The 17,851-nt window shown below is 31.8% G+C and overlaps 2 protein-coding genes across 3 annotated transcripts in view; one reads left to right on the top strand and one right to left on the bottom strand.

Annotated features, from left to right (window-relative positions):
* The window catches only part of LOC145305885 (protein FAM221B-like), a 519,245-nt gene that overhangs the window by 359,267 nt on the left and 142,127 nt on the right, over positions 1-17,851 (bottom strand). The gene's annotated exons all lie outside the window — the stretch shown is intronic.
* Positions 895-12,166, top strand: LOC145305479 (uncharacterized). The gene is made up of 3 exons (XM_080147098.1): positions 895-1,025; positions 4,402-4,517; positions 12,017-12,166. The coding sequence occupies exons 1-3, from the start codon at positions 980-982 to the stop codon at positions 12,164-12,166; spliced, it is 312 nt and encodes a 103-aa protein (XP_080003224.1). The 5' UTR covers positions 895-979.

Consider the following 17,851-nt stretch of genomic DNA (forward strand, 5'->3'; position numbering starts at 1 on the left):
CTACCCCGATCGGTTCGGCGGTTAGCGAGATGCTTCGGTTCAATCAGACAGACAAACAAACAAACATCCTTTTACTTTATTATTAAGATAACTACTTGATAGAAACATCCTACTAAATTTAAATTCCAAGCATTTTGCCTCTGAAATAATTTGACGTTTGTAGACAGATTCAGGCATCTGTACAGCAGGGATTTTAAGAGATAAGACAATCGATGATATATTTATCTACATCTCCAATAATGATAAACAAAATTACCCCTTTTGTAGATTAAAATTAATTCAAAAGTTTGTACAATGCTAATGTTGAACCAATCAATAACAATTCAATAGAAGTACAACGTATAGTTAATGGGATTAGAAAACTTTGGGTACCAGTGTAATTTATAGTCCAATGTCCCCTCCCTACCTGGGAAAAAGGGATGGGACAATGTCTGATAAATCAATTATCCCCCCAATTATAATTAAATTGAAATATGTAAATTTTTTCCAAAATTTAATTTTTTTTGTAGTTTTCTATGTAAAGCAAACCAATATTTATTCCATATAAGTTTCATATGATAAGATTCCATCATAAACTAGAAATAACAGGGATGAGGACATCTATCATAGCGAAGCTCACAAATTAAAAATCAATGAACATTAAAGTAATACTTATCGATCGAGTAACTACTCTAAAGTTTGCCTGTACTGTATATTTCTCAACTAGCGGCTGCGCCCCTAACATCTAGGGACTAGTTGGTTGACTTCAGTTGACTTAATTTATTGATTTATGTCGTTTTTATGTCATGACATAAAAATAGTCATGGTTAACATATCACCGACATACAATTTATCAAATGACACTAAATAAAAGTTTTCATTACTTACATATTATTTATATTTATTTTCAGATAAAAGATGCAAGAACTATGTTTAAAATGAGACTTAATATATTCACAGTGAATAATTAAGAAGAAATAAAAATAGAAGAAAAATTACAATGAAGCTTTCTACAGATCTCAACCTTACCACTTATACAAACTCAGGTAGAGATAGATAGATAGATAGATAGATAGATAGATAGATAGATAGATAGATAGATAGATAGATAGATAGATAGATAGATAGATAGATAGATAGATAGATAGATAGATAGATAGATAGATAGGTAGGTAGATAGATAGATAGATAGATAGATATATAGATAGATAGATAGATAGATAGATAGATAGATAGATAGATAGATAGATAGATAGATAGATAGATAGATAGGTAGGTAGATAGATAGATAGATAGATAGATAGATAGATAGATAGATAGATATAAAAACAGACAGACACACACACACACACACACACACACAGAGACTGACACACAAATTAATGAACAGTTTAGCTTTGGTATTAAAAATAGCTGACGATAAATAACTATTATTGTTATTTTTTCTTAATCCCTCTAAAAATACTATTAATACCCATAAATCTCTTAATCTAACATTTGTTTAGAGCTAAAGACACTTTTATAGAAGGATTTTCTGATTTTTGTCAACTGTTATAATGCTTTATGTGATACTATTAGATACTTCATTTACAGAGATGGTAATTTGGGAAGTCTTACATAACAACAAAAATTCTGTGATTATATATTTCTAACTAAGCATAAGATCAAAGTTAATATTTAAAGAACAAGGATGACAACATCCATGAAAGCGAAGCACTGAAACGGTAGGACAAACGGACGTTAACACTTGTATAGTTTCAGAACTGAATAATCCTAATATAAATGTATAAGAGTCAAAGCAAAATTGTGAGTACATTTTTTAAAAAACTGCTTGATACAGGATAATGTTTATGGACATACTTACATTTTTAGGACTTGATTATAGAGTTGCTTCGTTTATTACACTATACTTTGTTGTCCCAGGAATCAATATACCAAAAATCAGATCAATCGGATAATTAGATCACATAAAAATTTTATGTTAAAAAGTAAAAAAATCATCATGTTTAAAATGGACGTACGGACATTTTGTTAATGGTTATAGAGTTGCTACGCTTTTTAAATCGTACCTAACTGCTAAATGAATCACCATGCAAAATTTGAAATCGATAGGACAATTCTAACATGCCTAAATTAACGAAAAAAGCTATCCGTTACGGACGGACACCTATTTAATGCATTTTGATTATTATTATAATTCATTAACAAACAAATAAGTTACTGTCAATTACACAAATTACTGACGTTCTAGCCTTTATATTGAATAGCTGAAAGTTTCAATATTTTTCTGTGATTTTACAGAATCACCGTATCTATAAAATGTTAGTAAAAACTCACAAAAAAGTAGTAAAAGTTCCGACAAAGTTTAATGAGATTTAATCATGGAAAAATTGACAAGTCATTAGGGCCAATATGATATATATTACGTTATTTATAATACAAAGTAGCTTGATGTCTGTCCTTCCGTCCGTCCGTCTGTCTGTCTGTCCGTCTGTCTGTCCCTTATGATCTCGATCGGATTCTACTCTTCAGGGTATATACCTATTGGTCCTGTGGTGTTTTTTTTGTGGGACACCTCTAACTCCCCCCCCAAAACCCCGCCCCCCCATTTTTTTTTAAATTTTGAATTTGATACTGGGGCAGATCTAATTTTTTTCCCCAAAAAATTTTGAAATTGATACTGGGGCAACTGCAATTTTTTCCCCCCGAAAATTTTGAAATTGATACTGGGGCAGCTCCAATTTTTTTTAATGACCTATTGGGGCAAAGCCCCTAGAGGCTAGGGCGAAGCCGTAAAATAGTATTACAACGTCCATAAGTAGCGAAACACAAAAGTTTATATAAATGCATGACTAACAGCCAGACAGACAAAGTTAATTATATACTGTCTGGTTATTGGCACAGACAGTCAAAGTGAATTTTAGGACAGTTTTGTTAATAAAACGGTGTCCGCAGATACATTTATGTATGAATTAGATTTATTTAATGTTTTAATAACTCGCTGCCGCGGTCAAGCGGTTAGCGTGATTCTTTGGTACACACTGACATACCCAGAGACATCCTGTTACTTTTACATATTTTAAAGGAATTTATTTGTCTTCATTTCACTGAATTGTTCGTTTAGAAATACTAAAAAAATAAGTTAGATATAGCCAGGGGCGTCCAAGCTTTTTTATTTGGGAGGGTAAAATTTTTTTAAGCGGGGGGTAATTTGCTTTGGGGGGGGGGGTAAAATGGCGCGCGAAGCGTGATGCAAATTTTGTTTACCCCCCAAAAAAATGTTTATCCCGGGGGTAAAATTTGCCTGGGGGGGGGGGGGGGTAAATCACACCTTTACCCCCCCCCTTGGACGTCTATGGATATAGCAACTAAGACAGATTTAAGAGGAATAAATATTTTACGTTTGACTGTAAATTGTTTAAGTTTTAATATCTCATTTGTTGGCCAAATCTTTGGATATTGATATTTCTCGTATTATTCGAATCCGGTGGATAGGAACCGGTTCTCATCCATACGAAAAAACTATGTCTAGCATTGTATTATGTCCAGCTTTCTACGAATATAAAAATGTTTAATCTTATAATTGTACATTCTATATCCGCGGAAAGCCGTTTATAATACGATGAAAGAAATAACTATTTTATATATCATGATTGGGTTGTACAAATCTTCAGTGTCCAAACATTTATTACGATAATTTTCAGTGGCAGAAGTGTTATTATAATTGAGGTTGTACATTAATTCATTGTTTTTTTTATACATTTTTTATAGTAACGTTGGTCTTCTAAATACTATATCAAAACATTTTGCAAGGATTAAATGCACACCTTGCTAATTTAATTATTAAATTAGGATTAAAAGTTGTCCTTCTTTTCTGATTATAATCATTTCGTTACCTAAATATATACTTCCTTTGGTAGCTTTAGAAACTGTTGAGTTGGGAATAGAGGAATGTAGAATAAAATATCCTCCCAATGACCCAACCCCTTTCATAATTTATAAAAAATCATCTTGGGTACTTATCTGGGTTTTCAATATTTTTTGGGGGGTAATAGGCAGTCAGAAGGTTAAATAATTTTCAGGAAAGGTCAATGGGGGGAGGGGATTGTATAAAAGGGTTGTTTGGCCTCCACCCCACCCAACAAATTATTTATTAGGATCATAGCCTGTAGCTTTCATCGTTAATCTAGGCATGTTAGAATTGGAACACAGTAATAGTGTCTGACTGATTATGACGTAACAAAAAAAATTAGCCAATGAGAGGCCACTATAAATTTTACCATTGGTCAATAACGGCCTCTCATTGGCTAATTTTTTTGTTACGTCATAATCAGTCAGACACTATTACTGTGTTCTAGAATTGTCCTAAAGATTTCAAATTTGTTTCACATGAAACGAAGTATTAATTTGTCTTTTTTTCAGATTGGGTGTATACAGAGTCTCCAGATTGGAGCCAGACAGAGTCTCCAGATTGGAGCCAGCCAGACAACCAGACCTCCAACTGTACTCAATACACACAATTACTACTGGAACCAAAGGTGAATTTATTATTTTTATGACGTCACATGGCTGATTTTTGAGACAACTTGTTGTTTGATCATTATAAAAACAAATTGTATTGTTTTTGTAGCTTTGTATAGAAAAATAATGTAGCTTTATAAAGTGTTTTTAAAAACAGCAATTAGATGTCCTAAAATGAGGGATTATCCATCTCTTTTTTAGGGGCTTTCTTTCCCACTTCTTATCTCATCCTTTATTTTTATGACGTCACATGGCTGATTTTTGAGACAGTTTGTAAAGTTACATTGCTTTTCTATAACTTGTATGCTATAATGGTTATTAACTATGCAAAGACAAATTAACATTTCTGAGTTAGACATATAATCAGAGATATTAAGGCATAAGACAATGGATGATTAAATTGATTTACATCCCCTTTGAGAATATACAAGTTTGCACCTTCTGTTGTTTAAAACTTTTGGATAGTACTAGCTTTAAACTAACCAACCAACATTCAGTAAAAGTACCCAAAGTTTTAAAATCAACCAATAAGCTAACGTTATTAGAAAACTTTGGGTATCCTCTCTTCTGCTTATAATAAAGTTATTTTATATGAGCAAATAACTACAATATTGTTTATTAGAATCTGATACTTTTTTGCAATATAAAATCCTTTTTATTCCGTATAATATATCACATATCATTGTATTAAAACAAGACTAGGTACAGTCATAATACATAAAGATGAAAGATAAATATTTCATAAAATTAATAATACAATATATGTATATAACTCTTATGTAGATGAAGAGCAAAAATGTCCCAACTTTTCCACCAATATATTTTATCTTACTTGATAAAGTACAGCAATCTATCGTCAGGTGTATCATCACTTAAAGGGTTCAAAGTTATCCATGAAAGGAATGCAGAAAAAAGGAGTGAAAAAACAAACATAAATGTTTTAAGATTCTTTAAAAAGTAACAGGATATCAATGTGCGTGTGTGTGTAACAAAGGATCTTGCTAACCGTTGAAATGATATGGTTCTCCTTTACAATAAAGTGTTTCATAGGTCCAGGGTAGGTTTTAAGTGTCCTTAGAGGGACGTAGCCGCTAATATCTTTATAAACAAATAAATAGTAGCAGTGATATTTAATAAAACAAGGATGACAACATCCATAAAAGCGAAGCACTGAAACGGTAGGACAAACGGACTTTAACACTTGTATAGTGTAAGAACTGAATAATCAGAAAATAAATGTATAAGAGTCGAAGCAAAATTGTAAGTAAATTTGTTGAAAAACTGCTTAATACAGGATAATGTTTATGGACATACTTACATTTTAGGACTTGATTATAGAGTGGCTTCGCTTATAACATTATAATTTGTCGTCCCAAAAATCAATATACCAAAAATCAAATCAATCGAATGATTAGATCACTTAAAGACGTACGGACATTCTGGTAATGCTTATAGAGTTTCTACACTTTTTAAATCGTACCTAACTACTAAAGGAATCACCATGTAAAGTTTGAAATCGATAGGACAATTCTAACATGCCTAAATAACGAAAAGAGCCTTCTCTCTATGACGGACGGACGTACCGACCCTAATTATAGAAAAGCTTCGCTTTTAAAAAGACATTATGTCTAAAAGTATGTAATGTGAGACAAAGTGCTGTAGAACAATATCTGCATGTGTTAAGAATAATCACCAACTTATGAGTATTATATTTCATTAATTAAGATATAATTCTCACTATATTTATTGCACATTGTACATACATTGGATTGGTAAATGTAAGATGAATAAATATTTCCATGTATGGCTTCAAATCCGATTTATGTCCGCTGGCTTAAAACCGGTTCTATGCAATACTGATAATTCGTGTTTTGTTGGCCAACAAAAATGGAATTGATTATAAATTTTCATTTTACTCTTCACAGAAATTTCCATTTCATTTCCGTTGAATCAAAACTTTGTCTTGGCCATACTGAAAATACATGCATCGTCAAAGACATTTTTTGCACTTTTTTACTGATTTCACTTTCACAATCCTATTATAATTTTTAAACTGAAGGTTTTTTATTATGGAATAAATACAAAAAAAAATTAGGACTGATAATTGTCGAGAAGCTTTGTTGCTAAGAAATTGTCAGGGAGGAAGGGGACATTAGACTGTTATTTACGCTGGTACCCAAAGTTTTATAATTAAGCTATCTTATTTACAGGCTCATTAACTTTGGTTACGGTACTTTTATTGAATTTTAATTGGTTTGTTCCAAACTTGCAGTCAATCAAAAACGTCAACAACAAAAAATAGGATAATGTTTATCATCATTGGGTATATATATAAATTAATCTCCATTGTCTTATCCCTTAATATCCCTGAAAATTGTGCACTTGGCATAAATACCTGTCAGTGAAGCAAATATGTCTAGTCAGGACTACAATTCAAATCTGAATCTTTTCATACTTCACAAGAATTTAAGTTATATAATAAAATTTATTGTTTTTTCTTTTACTAGCGGACGCGCCCCTAGCATCAAGGGGCTCTATACTGAAAGTGATATGTGACAGAAAAAAAAATAGCCTAAAACCATACACAGACTTTTTATAAAATAAAATGACCTAAAACCCTCACCGTAAAGGAGATCCATATCGGTTCAGCATTTAGCAAGATACTTCGCTAAAGACAAAAACAGCTTACTTATTTATATGATAGGATATCTAGAATCTTTCATCATCGCCATTTATCTCTTCTTTCCAGAGCATAGGCCACGCACAATGGTTCTCCATTTATCTTTGAATTGGGCCTCAGTAGGGGCTTCACTGCAAAATGATAAATTCTCATCTCTCAGTTCCTCTAGAATGTAGAATCTTTACGTTATCTTTTCCTTTTCAACAACATATTACATAATGCTAAGTTCGTTCAGGATAAGTAAAATGTATAAATTTTACGTTTTTTTTAAATTAGTAGTATTTTTGTCTGACAATTTCTGTCTATTGCATAAGAACCAGCTTAATCACTGGACCTGCATGATTTTCTTTTACAGTAAAGTATCTTGTCCTAGATGCGTAGCCGCTATCATATTAAAATAGAAGCGTACCTACTCGACAAATTACCGGGGCCAAAAAAACTTAATTCTAAAGAATTTTCCTTATATATATTATCTACGATCAATAATTATTTACAGAATCTACATAGTATACATAGATAGACAGACGGACAGACTGACATTTCAGGACTAGACAGAAATTATGAGGATATGGAAAAATTTGAAATTTTACGAATGTTTGTTGTTTGCAGTAGCGTTGCTGCTCTATAAGTGTTTGTGTCTTCCTGTCCTTCCTTCTGTAATACAGCCTTCTTTGCCTCTTTCTTTATTTTTCTCTTTTTCTTTGTCTGTCTTTTCTCTCTCTCTCTCTCTCTCTCTCTCTCTCTCTCTCTCTCTCTCTCTCTCTCTCTCTCTCTTTTTTTTTCTCTCTCTCTCTATCTCTCTCTCTCTCTATCTCTCTCTCTCTCTCTCTCTGTCTCTCTCTCTCTTTATCTATTTATCTATCAATCTATCTCTCTTTCTTTTTTTTCTTTCTTCTTTTCTCTTTTAGATTGATACTGGGTTAAAATTGTTATAGTAATGCTCATATAAAATAATTAAAATGGATGGCCTATTTCTATTATTTTCTTGATATTTTTAAAGCAGCACGATTAGATCAACAAAATTTTGTTTCCTTTTTCCCCAGTTATTTTTTTGTTATTATAAAAGCGGATTTAGACAAGTATTGGATAACTAAGATGTCGGTAGAACAAATTTAAGGAATTCTTATCGTCGAGCTGTTTATAGATCTTTATTTTGTTAGTCCGTAAAGATCTCGCTAATTAATAAACTGAATTCTCTATATTAGAGAAGCATCACGTATGTGATGGTTTTAGTCTATTTTCTTGTCCAAAGATGCCAAAGGCTAAGCAAATAGTATACACGAATTATCGTATATATCAGAATAACTTTCAAAGTGATAATTGTTATATATTGCACAACATTATAAACGCTTTCCGCAGACAAATAAAAAGACAAAAACTAGTTTTAATTGCCCCGAGGGTCCGATTTATATTTCAATTTTCGTGGAAAAACTGTCTGTAATACGATGCTAAACATAATTTTTTTAGTATGGCTTAGAACTGGCTCTAATCCAGCGGACATTAATCAGTTTCATAGCCATATTGGAAAGACAGTTCCTCTCGTTTTTACTATTAGCGTTGTGACGTACCTACCTTATCATATAAAGCTTTGCTTTTTTCAAATTGAACTACTGTTGCAAAGCGTAATGGAAAAGTTTTTGAAACTTGCACTCAAGCAAAAAATACTTTAGTACGGGGCTAGTTAGCTGCGTTTTAGACAGCCATGAGCCGCTTGGAAATGGATATTTTGTTTAAATGTTTAAAAATAATCATTTGTGTTAGTCTGTCTGTTTGTACCTAAAGATCTCACTAACTGCTGGTTCGTTACAGTAAAGGCTTATTTTAGCTGCGGCTAAGGGTGGCTGATTCTTTCTCCAACCTGCTAATTTTTTTTGAATCCGCATTGTCTAAGCTGTTTGAATGAGTATTACAGCGGTTAGGGAGGATAAAAGCCGCGTGGCTAAGGGTAGCATCAGATGATAAAGGCTTTATCTGTTTAGGGTGGCTGCGGCCGAAGGTTTTACTAGATAGGCTAAGGGTGGCTGTGGCTTAGGATGCATAAATGTCATCTTTATGATTTTAAATGATAACTGGCATTCGTTATACCGACATGACGTTATTGCAATGTTTAAATGCCTAAAATCTAATGTTAATAAAATGACAGCGCAAAGGTTTTAGCTGTTGTGACAAAACACTTTGAAAAATTCTGTTCATTAATCACTTGCGCAAAAAACTTTTGAATTTTTCATCTATTGCAGTTTTGTGAAGAAAAATGTTTTTTTTTTGGTTTTATTTTTTGCGCTTCAGTTTCAGAATTAATCCCATGGTAGTCTCAAAAATCAGCCATGTGACATCATAAAAAACAACCCATGATTTTTCATTTTTAAATTCGTGGGTAACTTTCTATGTCAAAAATAACTCTTATTTATTTCAGTCATAAAAAATTAAAGACAGAATTGTAAAACAAGGATGACATTATCCATAAGTAGAAAATAATAAATAATAAAATGGACAAACGGACAAAGTAAGTTATTGAGCAGATGTCGTAAGAAAGAAAAGAAACAGAGAAGAATGACCGACAGACAGACTGATAGAACAATGTATAGACTAGATGCCCGTCTTCGCTGTCTGTCTTTAACAGCAGTCAAGAAAATCAAATTTATCCCATAGCATTACGGACTGACGAACATACAAACTGATTTATAGAGTAGCTTCGCTACAAAAAAATGCTTAGGTTTTACAAACTATTGGGAAGCATTTAATGTGGGAGACACACTAAAAATTCCCCAAATGTCAACATAAAAATATTTTTGTATTTACAGCAGTTTTAAAAGCAAAGCTTTTTATATATTTAGGTTCTGTCTGTTCGTACGTTTGTCTGGACGTCCTAAGACAACAAGAAGCAATGTTATAAGCGAAGCATCTCTATGACAAAGTCCTAAAATGTAGCTGTGTTCCTATACAGAATCCTGTACTTTAAAATTTTTTTTTTACAAATTTACTTACACTATTGTAACTTGATAGTCTGCTAATTATTTTCTGACACTCTACAAGTGTTGATGTTCGTCTGAATTTAAAGGTTCGCTTTTATGGATGTTGTCATCCTTATTGGCTTTTTGTATGTTGTATAAAGCTTAGATTACAGAACTCTAGCAAGAACAATAATGCATCAGTTCATTCTACAATACAAAATTTGTTTGTCTGAAGCTAAAAATCTCGTTATTGGGCTTTTCATGGAATATACCTTTTGGTCCTTAGATGGGTTAAAGGTTTATATTTTGGAGGTGGAAAAAAAGTAGTAAAATTGTCGAAAAAAATAGTTATTTCTAATTTACAGTCCAATATCCCCTCCCTTCCTCAATGGCTTTATTTTTCAAATTAAACAATTTTTAGTAATATGAACATAAATGTTCTTGTTTTTAATTTCATGACAAGGATTTTTATTTAGAATTTAACAACAGAAATTGTCAAAGAAAAAAGTTTTTTAACTTTTCATCAGCAAAGTAAAGCTACTCAAAAATAACAGGATGTCTGTCTGTGTGTACAGAAGGATTGCTTTTCAGTGTAACTTCTCATAGGTCCCGGGAAAGTTTACATCTATTTGGGGGGAGGGTAGCACCCCTAGAAAAAATATTTCCTCACCTTTTTCTTGTGGCATGTGGCATGATGATTCCTGTAACAGTTAGGTACGGTTTTGCTTAGACTTATATATTCAAATACTTTTTCTAGAATAGTATTAAATGGTTTGTTCTACCTTGGGATTTTTAGCTTCGCTTTTATGGATGTTGTCATCCTTGTTACTTATATCTATTCATTGTACAGTACGTGAATTTTTAATTTCAACTTTTAATCAATTTTGTTCAACACTAGTTTGCCCTGTTAACTTTGTTGACGTTGTATTGACATAAAAAAACGTCTACTAAATTAGTTGTTATAAGAGTTATTCTAACTTATGTCTACATTAGACTAAAACAGTAGAGGGGAAAAGGGTTAAATAACTGTATCTTCCAATCGCACTGTCCTTGTGTCAACTCTCAATTGGGTAATTGAAAATTAACTAATGGTGTGAAGTGTATTAACACAGCCAAATAGCAGAAAACAATTTGGCAGCAGACGAATAAGGTCATTGAAAAAGGGAAGGAAGTAGTTATCTTTATATACATCTATTCTAAAGATCTGTTATTTTTACATAAACTTTTTATTGAAAAAACTACCACATATATAATTATATATGTAGCTGAACAAAGTGTCTCAAAAATCAGCCAAGTGACGTCATGAAAATGCAATGAGAGGAGAAGTAGGAAAGAAAACCCCTAAAAAACAGATGGATAATCCCTCATTTTTATGACGTCACAAGACTAATTTTTTGAGACACTTGTCATTGTCCAGCTACCAATTATACACTATTCTAATAATTCAATATAAATGTTTCAACATAAACGCCGAAGCTTAACAGGATACAACAATTTAAATTAATGTTTGAAAAAAAATGAAATTTTGGTTTAAAGCTTTTCATTAAACTTTATAACCTTATTTGAAACCATCGTTATTATACTTTTTATAAAGAAACTTTTGATTTGACTAGGAATTAACCATGTATAATTAACTGTAGCATGTGTCTGTCTGCCTGTACCAAAGGATCTCGCTAACCACTAAAGCGATATAGTTCTCCTTCACAGTTTAGCTTCTTATGGGTCTTAGTTGTGGGGTGGGGGGGGGGGGGGAGGGGGGAATAACTATTTAGAAAAAGGTTGCTTAGCCTCTAGATTAAAGTAAAAATAATATCAATTCAACCTTCTGCCGAATGCTTTAAAAAAGACATGACTTATAACTACTAACAATTTTTTTTTTTTTCAGAGTATTGGTTCGCTGGTCCCCCTGGGTATTATCTGTCTGACAGTCACACTTGGCAACATCCTCGTCATAGCTGCTGTCAGGAAAATTTACCACTGTAGAATGCCGCGTTCACATTTGAATAAAATGAAAGACGACATCCATTTGACATGAAATGGGACCAAAATTATTTTAATATTTACCTTGTTTTAAAAGGAATCATTATTACAAAATAAGGATCAAAAGGATCATTATATTATACAAAAAAAATTGACTGACAGTCACACTTGGCAACATCCTCGTCATAGCTGCTGTCAGGAACATTTACCACTGTAAAATGCCGCGTTCACATTCGAATGAAATGAAAGACGACATCCATTTGATATTTGAAATATTTTGATCCGAGTTTGCCATTCTTACCCATGAAATTACTACGAAACTGTTTTATACATTTTTATTGACTTGATATAGAGATGGTTGGCTTAAGATATTGTACCTTGTTGTCCTAGGAATCATTATTCTAAAATAAGGATGATTAAGATCATTATATCATTCAAAAAATTGTCTAATTGGAAACATTCTGGTCATAGCTGCTGTCAGGAACATTTTCAACTCTCATATCGGGGATCTAAAGTGATAAGACAATGGCCGATAAATTGATGTACATCCCCAATAACGGTAAACAAAAGTAGATTACAATTAGTGATTGAAACTTTTGGACACTCAATTTAATGAAACAACAAATCAAAATTCAACAAAGTCCCCAAAGTTGTTAATCAAACGAATATGGAAACAATATTATAAAACTTTGGGGACTTGCTAATTATTATACCAAAAGTTATGAAATAGTTATAAAATACAAAAGAAAATGTTGAATGTTGGATGTTTAAATAAAATCTTAGATACTGTATTAAACACTTCGCTATAGTCAAACTTACACTAATTACCAATTTCTCAAGATGTGAAACAAAAATATATTTACAAGTATGACAATACATCAGGTAGGGAGGGGACATTGGACTGAAAAATACACTGGTACCCTAAGTTTTATCATCAGTTTATCTCATTGGTTAGCTCAAAAGCTTTGGTTATTTTTTATTCCAATAGTGTCCAAACTTTTCATCCAACAATCATAATCAATAAAGGCGTAATTTTGATAACCATCATTGGAATTGTTTATTAATCTATGAATGATATAGTAGTATATAAATTTTGAGAGGAAATTAAAGTGTCTCTACGCTTATTACATCATTCCTAATTGTCTTAAAAATCACCATTTTAAAATCAAAGTTAGCTAAGATTTGACAATAACATCAAAAAAGGTAAAATCTAAATGTTATAACTATAACAGGAATCACCACAAAAGGTGTTAAAATAGCTAAATATACGGACAGACGGACAATATAAAAGTGTAAAACGGTATAGGGACAAAGTGACTAAAAATTCAACCATGCGATGTCATAAAAATGAGGGAGATGAGAGGGAGATGAGTGAGAAAGAAAACCCCTAAAAAAGAGATGGATAATCCCTCATTTTTATGACGTCAAATGGCTGATTTTTTAGTCACTTTGTCCCTCTACGTACAACGGCTTCACTTTTGTATATTTCCCAGGCAATTAACAAATTTTATGTTAAACTTTGTTGAAAAAAAAGAACAATTATAGCTAAGCCTTCCTTCACATTAATGAAGATTAATTGTATATTTAAACAATTCTACTAATTAACATACAGTTTTTAACACGAAATGCATGTTCTATAAAGCTTCTTTTTCCGTTCTATGTAAATTTACATTTGAATGGTTTGATGTCTTAAGGTGGAGTTTTTAAAGCGAAGCTTTTCTATATTTATTTGGATTTTATCTATACTACAAAGTAGAACAATGTCTTTCCTTCTGTCTGTAGCTTAATATCTCGCTAACCGCTTAACTAATTAAGTTGTGCTTCTTAGGGAATAACCCTACTGATTCTGTGACGGTTTTAAGCTATTATCCAGGTGGCGGAACACCTCTATCTTGAAAAATAACCCCTTCTCCTTACCGTATTTAATTTTAACTAGGTGTTACGAACCTTAAAGTCTTTAGGAGCATGGCACTGAAGGTGGGAGGAGGAAAGTTTCCCACTTCCCTCATTTTCATTTGGAGTTTTAGAAGAAAAAGTAAAAATAAATTTCTTACTTTTTAGTGTAATATTTTTTTGAGACGGTGGAGATATCTTCCCCCAAAATAGTTAAAAAACCTTCTCTGGACCTATACAAAGATTCACTGTGAAGGAGACCCCACCAATTCAGCGGTTTATAAGATCCTTTACTAAAGACAAAAAGAGCTTAGTTCTTTATAAAATAGGAAAAAAATTATATGAAAAAAATTCTTACAAATATAAATATTAAATGTTATACATTATTATGAGAATTTTTATAAAACACTGTCTCTAAGTAAAATTAAATGCATTATTATAAAAATGTGGTTTGTAAAATATACGAGGAAAAGCTATTGACAAAATTTAATGATTATTTTGCTTCATTAAAATTTGATTGTATTAAGTAATTAGAGGTGTTATCCCTTGTGGATTAAATAATCCACCGTGACCCCCCCCCCCTTAGAATTTAAATTGAATGGAATAAAGGAGAAACAATAAGGTATAACTGGAAATATCACTGGTGTGAGAAAAAGTTAGAGAGAGAGAGAGAGAGAGAGAGAGAAAGAGAGAGAGTGAGAGAGAGAGAGACAGAGAGAGAGTGTGTGAGAGAGAGAGAGAGAGAGAGAGAGAACCGAAAAGAGAACATCTTTACATACAGACACAAGTAGGGACAGACAGACGAACATAATCACTTATAGAGTTGCTTCCCTTTTAATTAATAAAATAACATAATATAATATACTCGTAACAAACGTTGCAGAATTTAAATCCTTTTGCATCAAATTGTTATGAAATTTATTTAAAAACACATATTCATTAAAACAATAACAAGTAAAATAATGTTCATAGTACAACAATAACTTTTTCAAAAGAAGAGAAAAAAAAACTTAAAAATTGCTTCAAAAAGAAATTTTTAAATAAAAGAATATAATATTTTACTTAGACAGCTTATTTTAAGCAATTTCTAAAAGTGTTTTAAAAGTTTTTAATAAATCAAGATATTTTAGTAAGGTAGCGAAATTAGAGTAAATCACAAAAGGGGGAAGGGGTTAAATGATTGTATTTCTCAATCCCCATTGACCTTGTATTAATTGGGTCTTTGAAAATCAACCAAAGGTGTCGGGAATATTAACACAGCGAAGTAGCAAACAAAGAATTTGCTAGCAGACAAAAGGGTCATTGGAAAGGGGGGGGGAGGTAGTTATCTGTATATACATTTATACTATAGATATGTTGTGCCGAACATACATTACCATTGTTATAGAGTTGCTGTGCATCCAAAAAGTGTAACTATGTACCAAATTTACAGCACTATTTAATGGATACTTTTTTTTAACTAAAATGTAAATAAGTGTCATGAAAAAGTAATCTTTTTGCATTAAAACTAAATGTGCATTTTTTCTGAGTAAAATAAGGCTCAACGCTTGAATACAAAGTGGTTACGGCATATTGCCAGGGATCTTAAGGGATAAGACAATGGACTATAAATTGTTATAAATCCCTATTGATGATAAATTCCTCTCTTGGATTTAAATTATTGGTTGAAATGTTTGAACCAAAACTAGTTTTGTAACTAAACCGAATTTGATTAAAGTACCCAAAGTATTAGAGCCAACTATTACGAAAAGGTTGGTATAAAACTTTGGGTACCATTGTAAATTATTTTCATTGTCTCCTTTCTCATTAGTATATTGCACTTCTTATACATTGACAAATACTAGGACAATTATGTTTTTGAATAACGCAGCAGATTAAAATACCATATTTTTTTTATAATGATAGTAAGATCAATGAATGAGGTTTGTATAAATATATGTAAGTTTAAAAAGTAGTAGTTTACATTTATATACATAAACATGACAAAATAACAAGTAAAAATGATTGACGCACGGACTGACTGACGGGGGAACAGACATAGTCAATTACAGAGTAGCATCGCTGCTAATAAAATATACTAGATAATATAAAAAAAATGTCTAAACCCTTTTCTGACGCTATTGGCTGATATTCAATCGAAATTCGGAACAAGGTCCCCTGGGTGGGGACATACAGTTAATTAACCCCTACCCCCTCTATTGTTTTCTCTTATTTAATACCTATATTTGCGATTACTTTTATTTAATGAAATCTTCTAATTTTTAACATGTACAAAACGGCCTGCTGTATAGCATCAAGATCCATGACAGATCTATATAGGAAATAAACGTCTATAATTGAGCTCGAATCTTCCAAGCATATTGTGTTTAAAACTCATAGTGCTCCAATAATCCCTATTAAACTCTCATTGACCAGAACGATAAGACCCATTATTCTACTTTTAGCATCATAAATTCAGTTTTTTAAATTCATGTTGCTATTTGAATAACATTGAAGTATTTGATTTATATTCTTAAAACAGAAAACTTAAATTTATAATATAGTAAATCTAAGAAAACTTAGTTTTAATATAAGTTGATTCATGCAACACTCCCGTAATGTGGTCAGATATTAAACTAAACATTTTAACCCTTTCAGGACGATAATTTGAAATGAAAAATAATATGATTATATTCTTTAATAAATGTTAAAAAATGAAGCAAAACTTTAAATCGTGTATTGTTACATTGGGTTAAAATATAAAACGAAAATTACTGAATAAATCAGTTAAACAGATATTCTAAAATAAGACGTTAAAGTCATAATCTTTATGTGTAACTTAATATTTTATCAGAGAGAGAGACAGACAGACAGAGAGAGAGAGCGTCGACGAGAGAGAGAGAGAGAGAGAAAGAGAGAGAAAGAGAGAAAGGGCAACTATGTAAAGCAATGGTAAAAAACAATAGTTATTTCTCGCATCGTATTATAATTTAAACAGCTTGCAGCGGATATAGAATGTACAATTATAAGGTTGGCACCTCGGGTCTAAAAAAACTGGTTTTAATCTTATGATTGTACATTTTTATATTCGTAGAAAGCTGGATATAATTCGAAGCTAGACATAGTTTTTCGTATGAGCATTACCGATAGACTGACAGTATTCTTAGAGTATACATACATGCATTGGTCAGCAAAAATATAATAAGCCTTCTGTTTAACCCTGAAAGATCGGGCCCTCTACAAATTCTTAACTGATCCGATTTTATACCGTAATATTTGCATCAGCCTTCTACCTTTCCAGTACGGATATTTAATATTCTCAAGAACATTACAGACCAGTGAACAACGTGAGCTGTAGGCTAGTAATTAAATATCACAAATAAGAAAATTGGAGGAAGGATTTTAAGTTGCTGTCTACTTGAAAAAAGTAGGGAGTTCTCCAAAAAGTAAATATATAAATGCAGCAATCCAATTAGCAATAAAAAAGTGAGGGAATAATTGTATCCAATGCAGATCACGGTAAAAATAAGCTGGAATTGAAGTTTGAAAATAAGGAACTATAAAAGCTATCAGCAGCCAAACGGCTGAAACGTAAGTTTGCACATTGCATCGGTATAAACGATAAAAGAAGACCTCAAAATAATCTCTAAAAGGGAAAGGGAGGGGACAATGGTCTGTATATTATATTGGTCCCAAAAGTAAATGTTTATTCCTATTTCTTGGGTTATATTGGATTAATTTAAAATTTGATTGGATGGATCCAAACTTTTCAACCAATAGTTATAATCTAGAGAAGGGCTACTTTTATTAATCATCAATGGGGATGTTTATCATTTTATTGTCTTATCCCTTTACAACATTCGTAAAT

The sequence above is a fragment of the Acartia tonsa genome, chromosome 14, assembly GCF_053477335.1.
Source record: "Acartia tonsa isolate MP-2025a chromosome 14, ASM5347733v1, whole genome shotgun sequence".
NCBI lineage: Eukaryota > Metazoa > Arthropoda > Copepoda > Calanoida > Acartiidae > Acartia > Acartia tonsa.

Coding starts and splice junctions, on each gene's coding strand:
- LOC145305479 (XM_080147098.1), top strand. CDS start 980: ATGAAGCTTTCTACAGATCTCAACCTTACCACTTATACAAACTCAG. Junction 1,026..4,401: donor TACCACTTATACAAACTCAG/GTAGAGATAGAT, acceptor TCTTTTTTTCAG/ATTGGGTGTATACAGAGTCT. Junction 4,518..12,016: donor AATTACTACTGGAACCAAAG/GTGAATTTATTA, acceptor TTTTTTTTTCAG/AGTATTGGTTCGCTGGTCCC.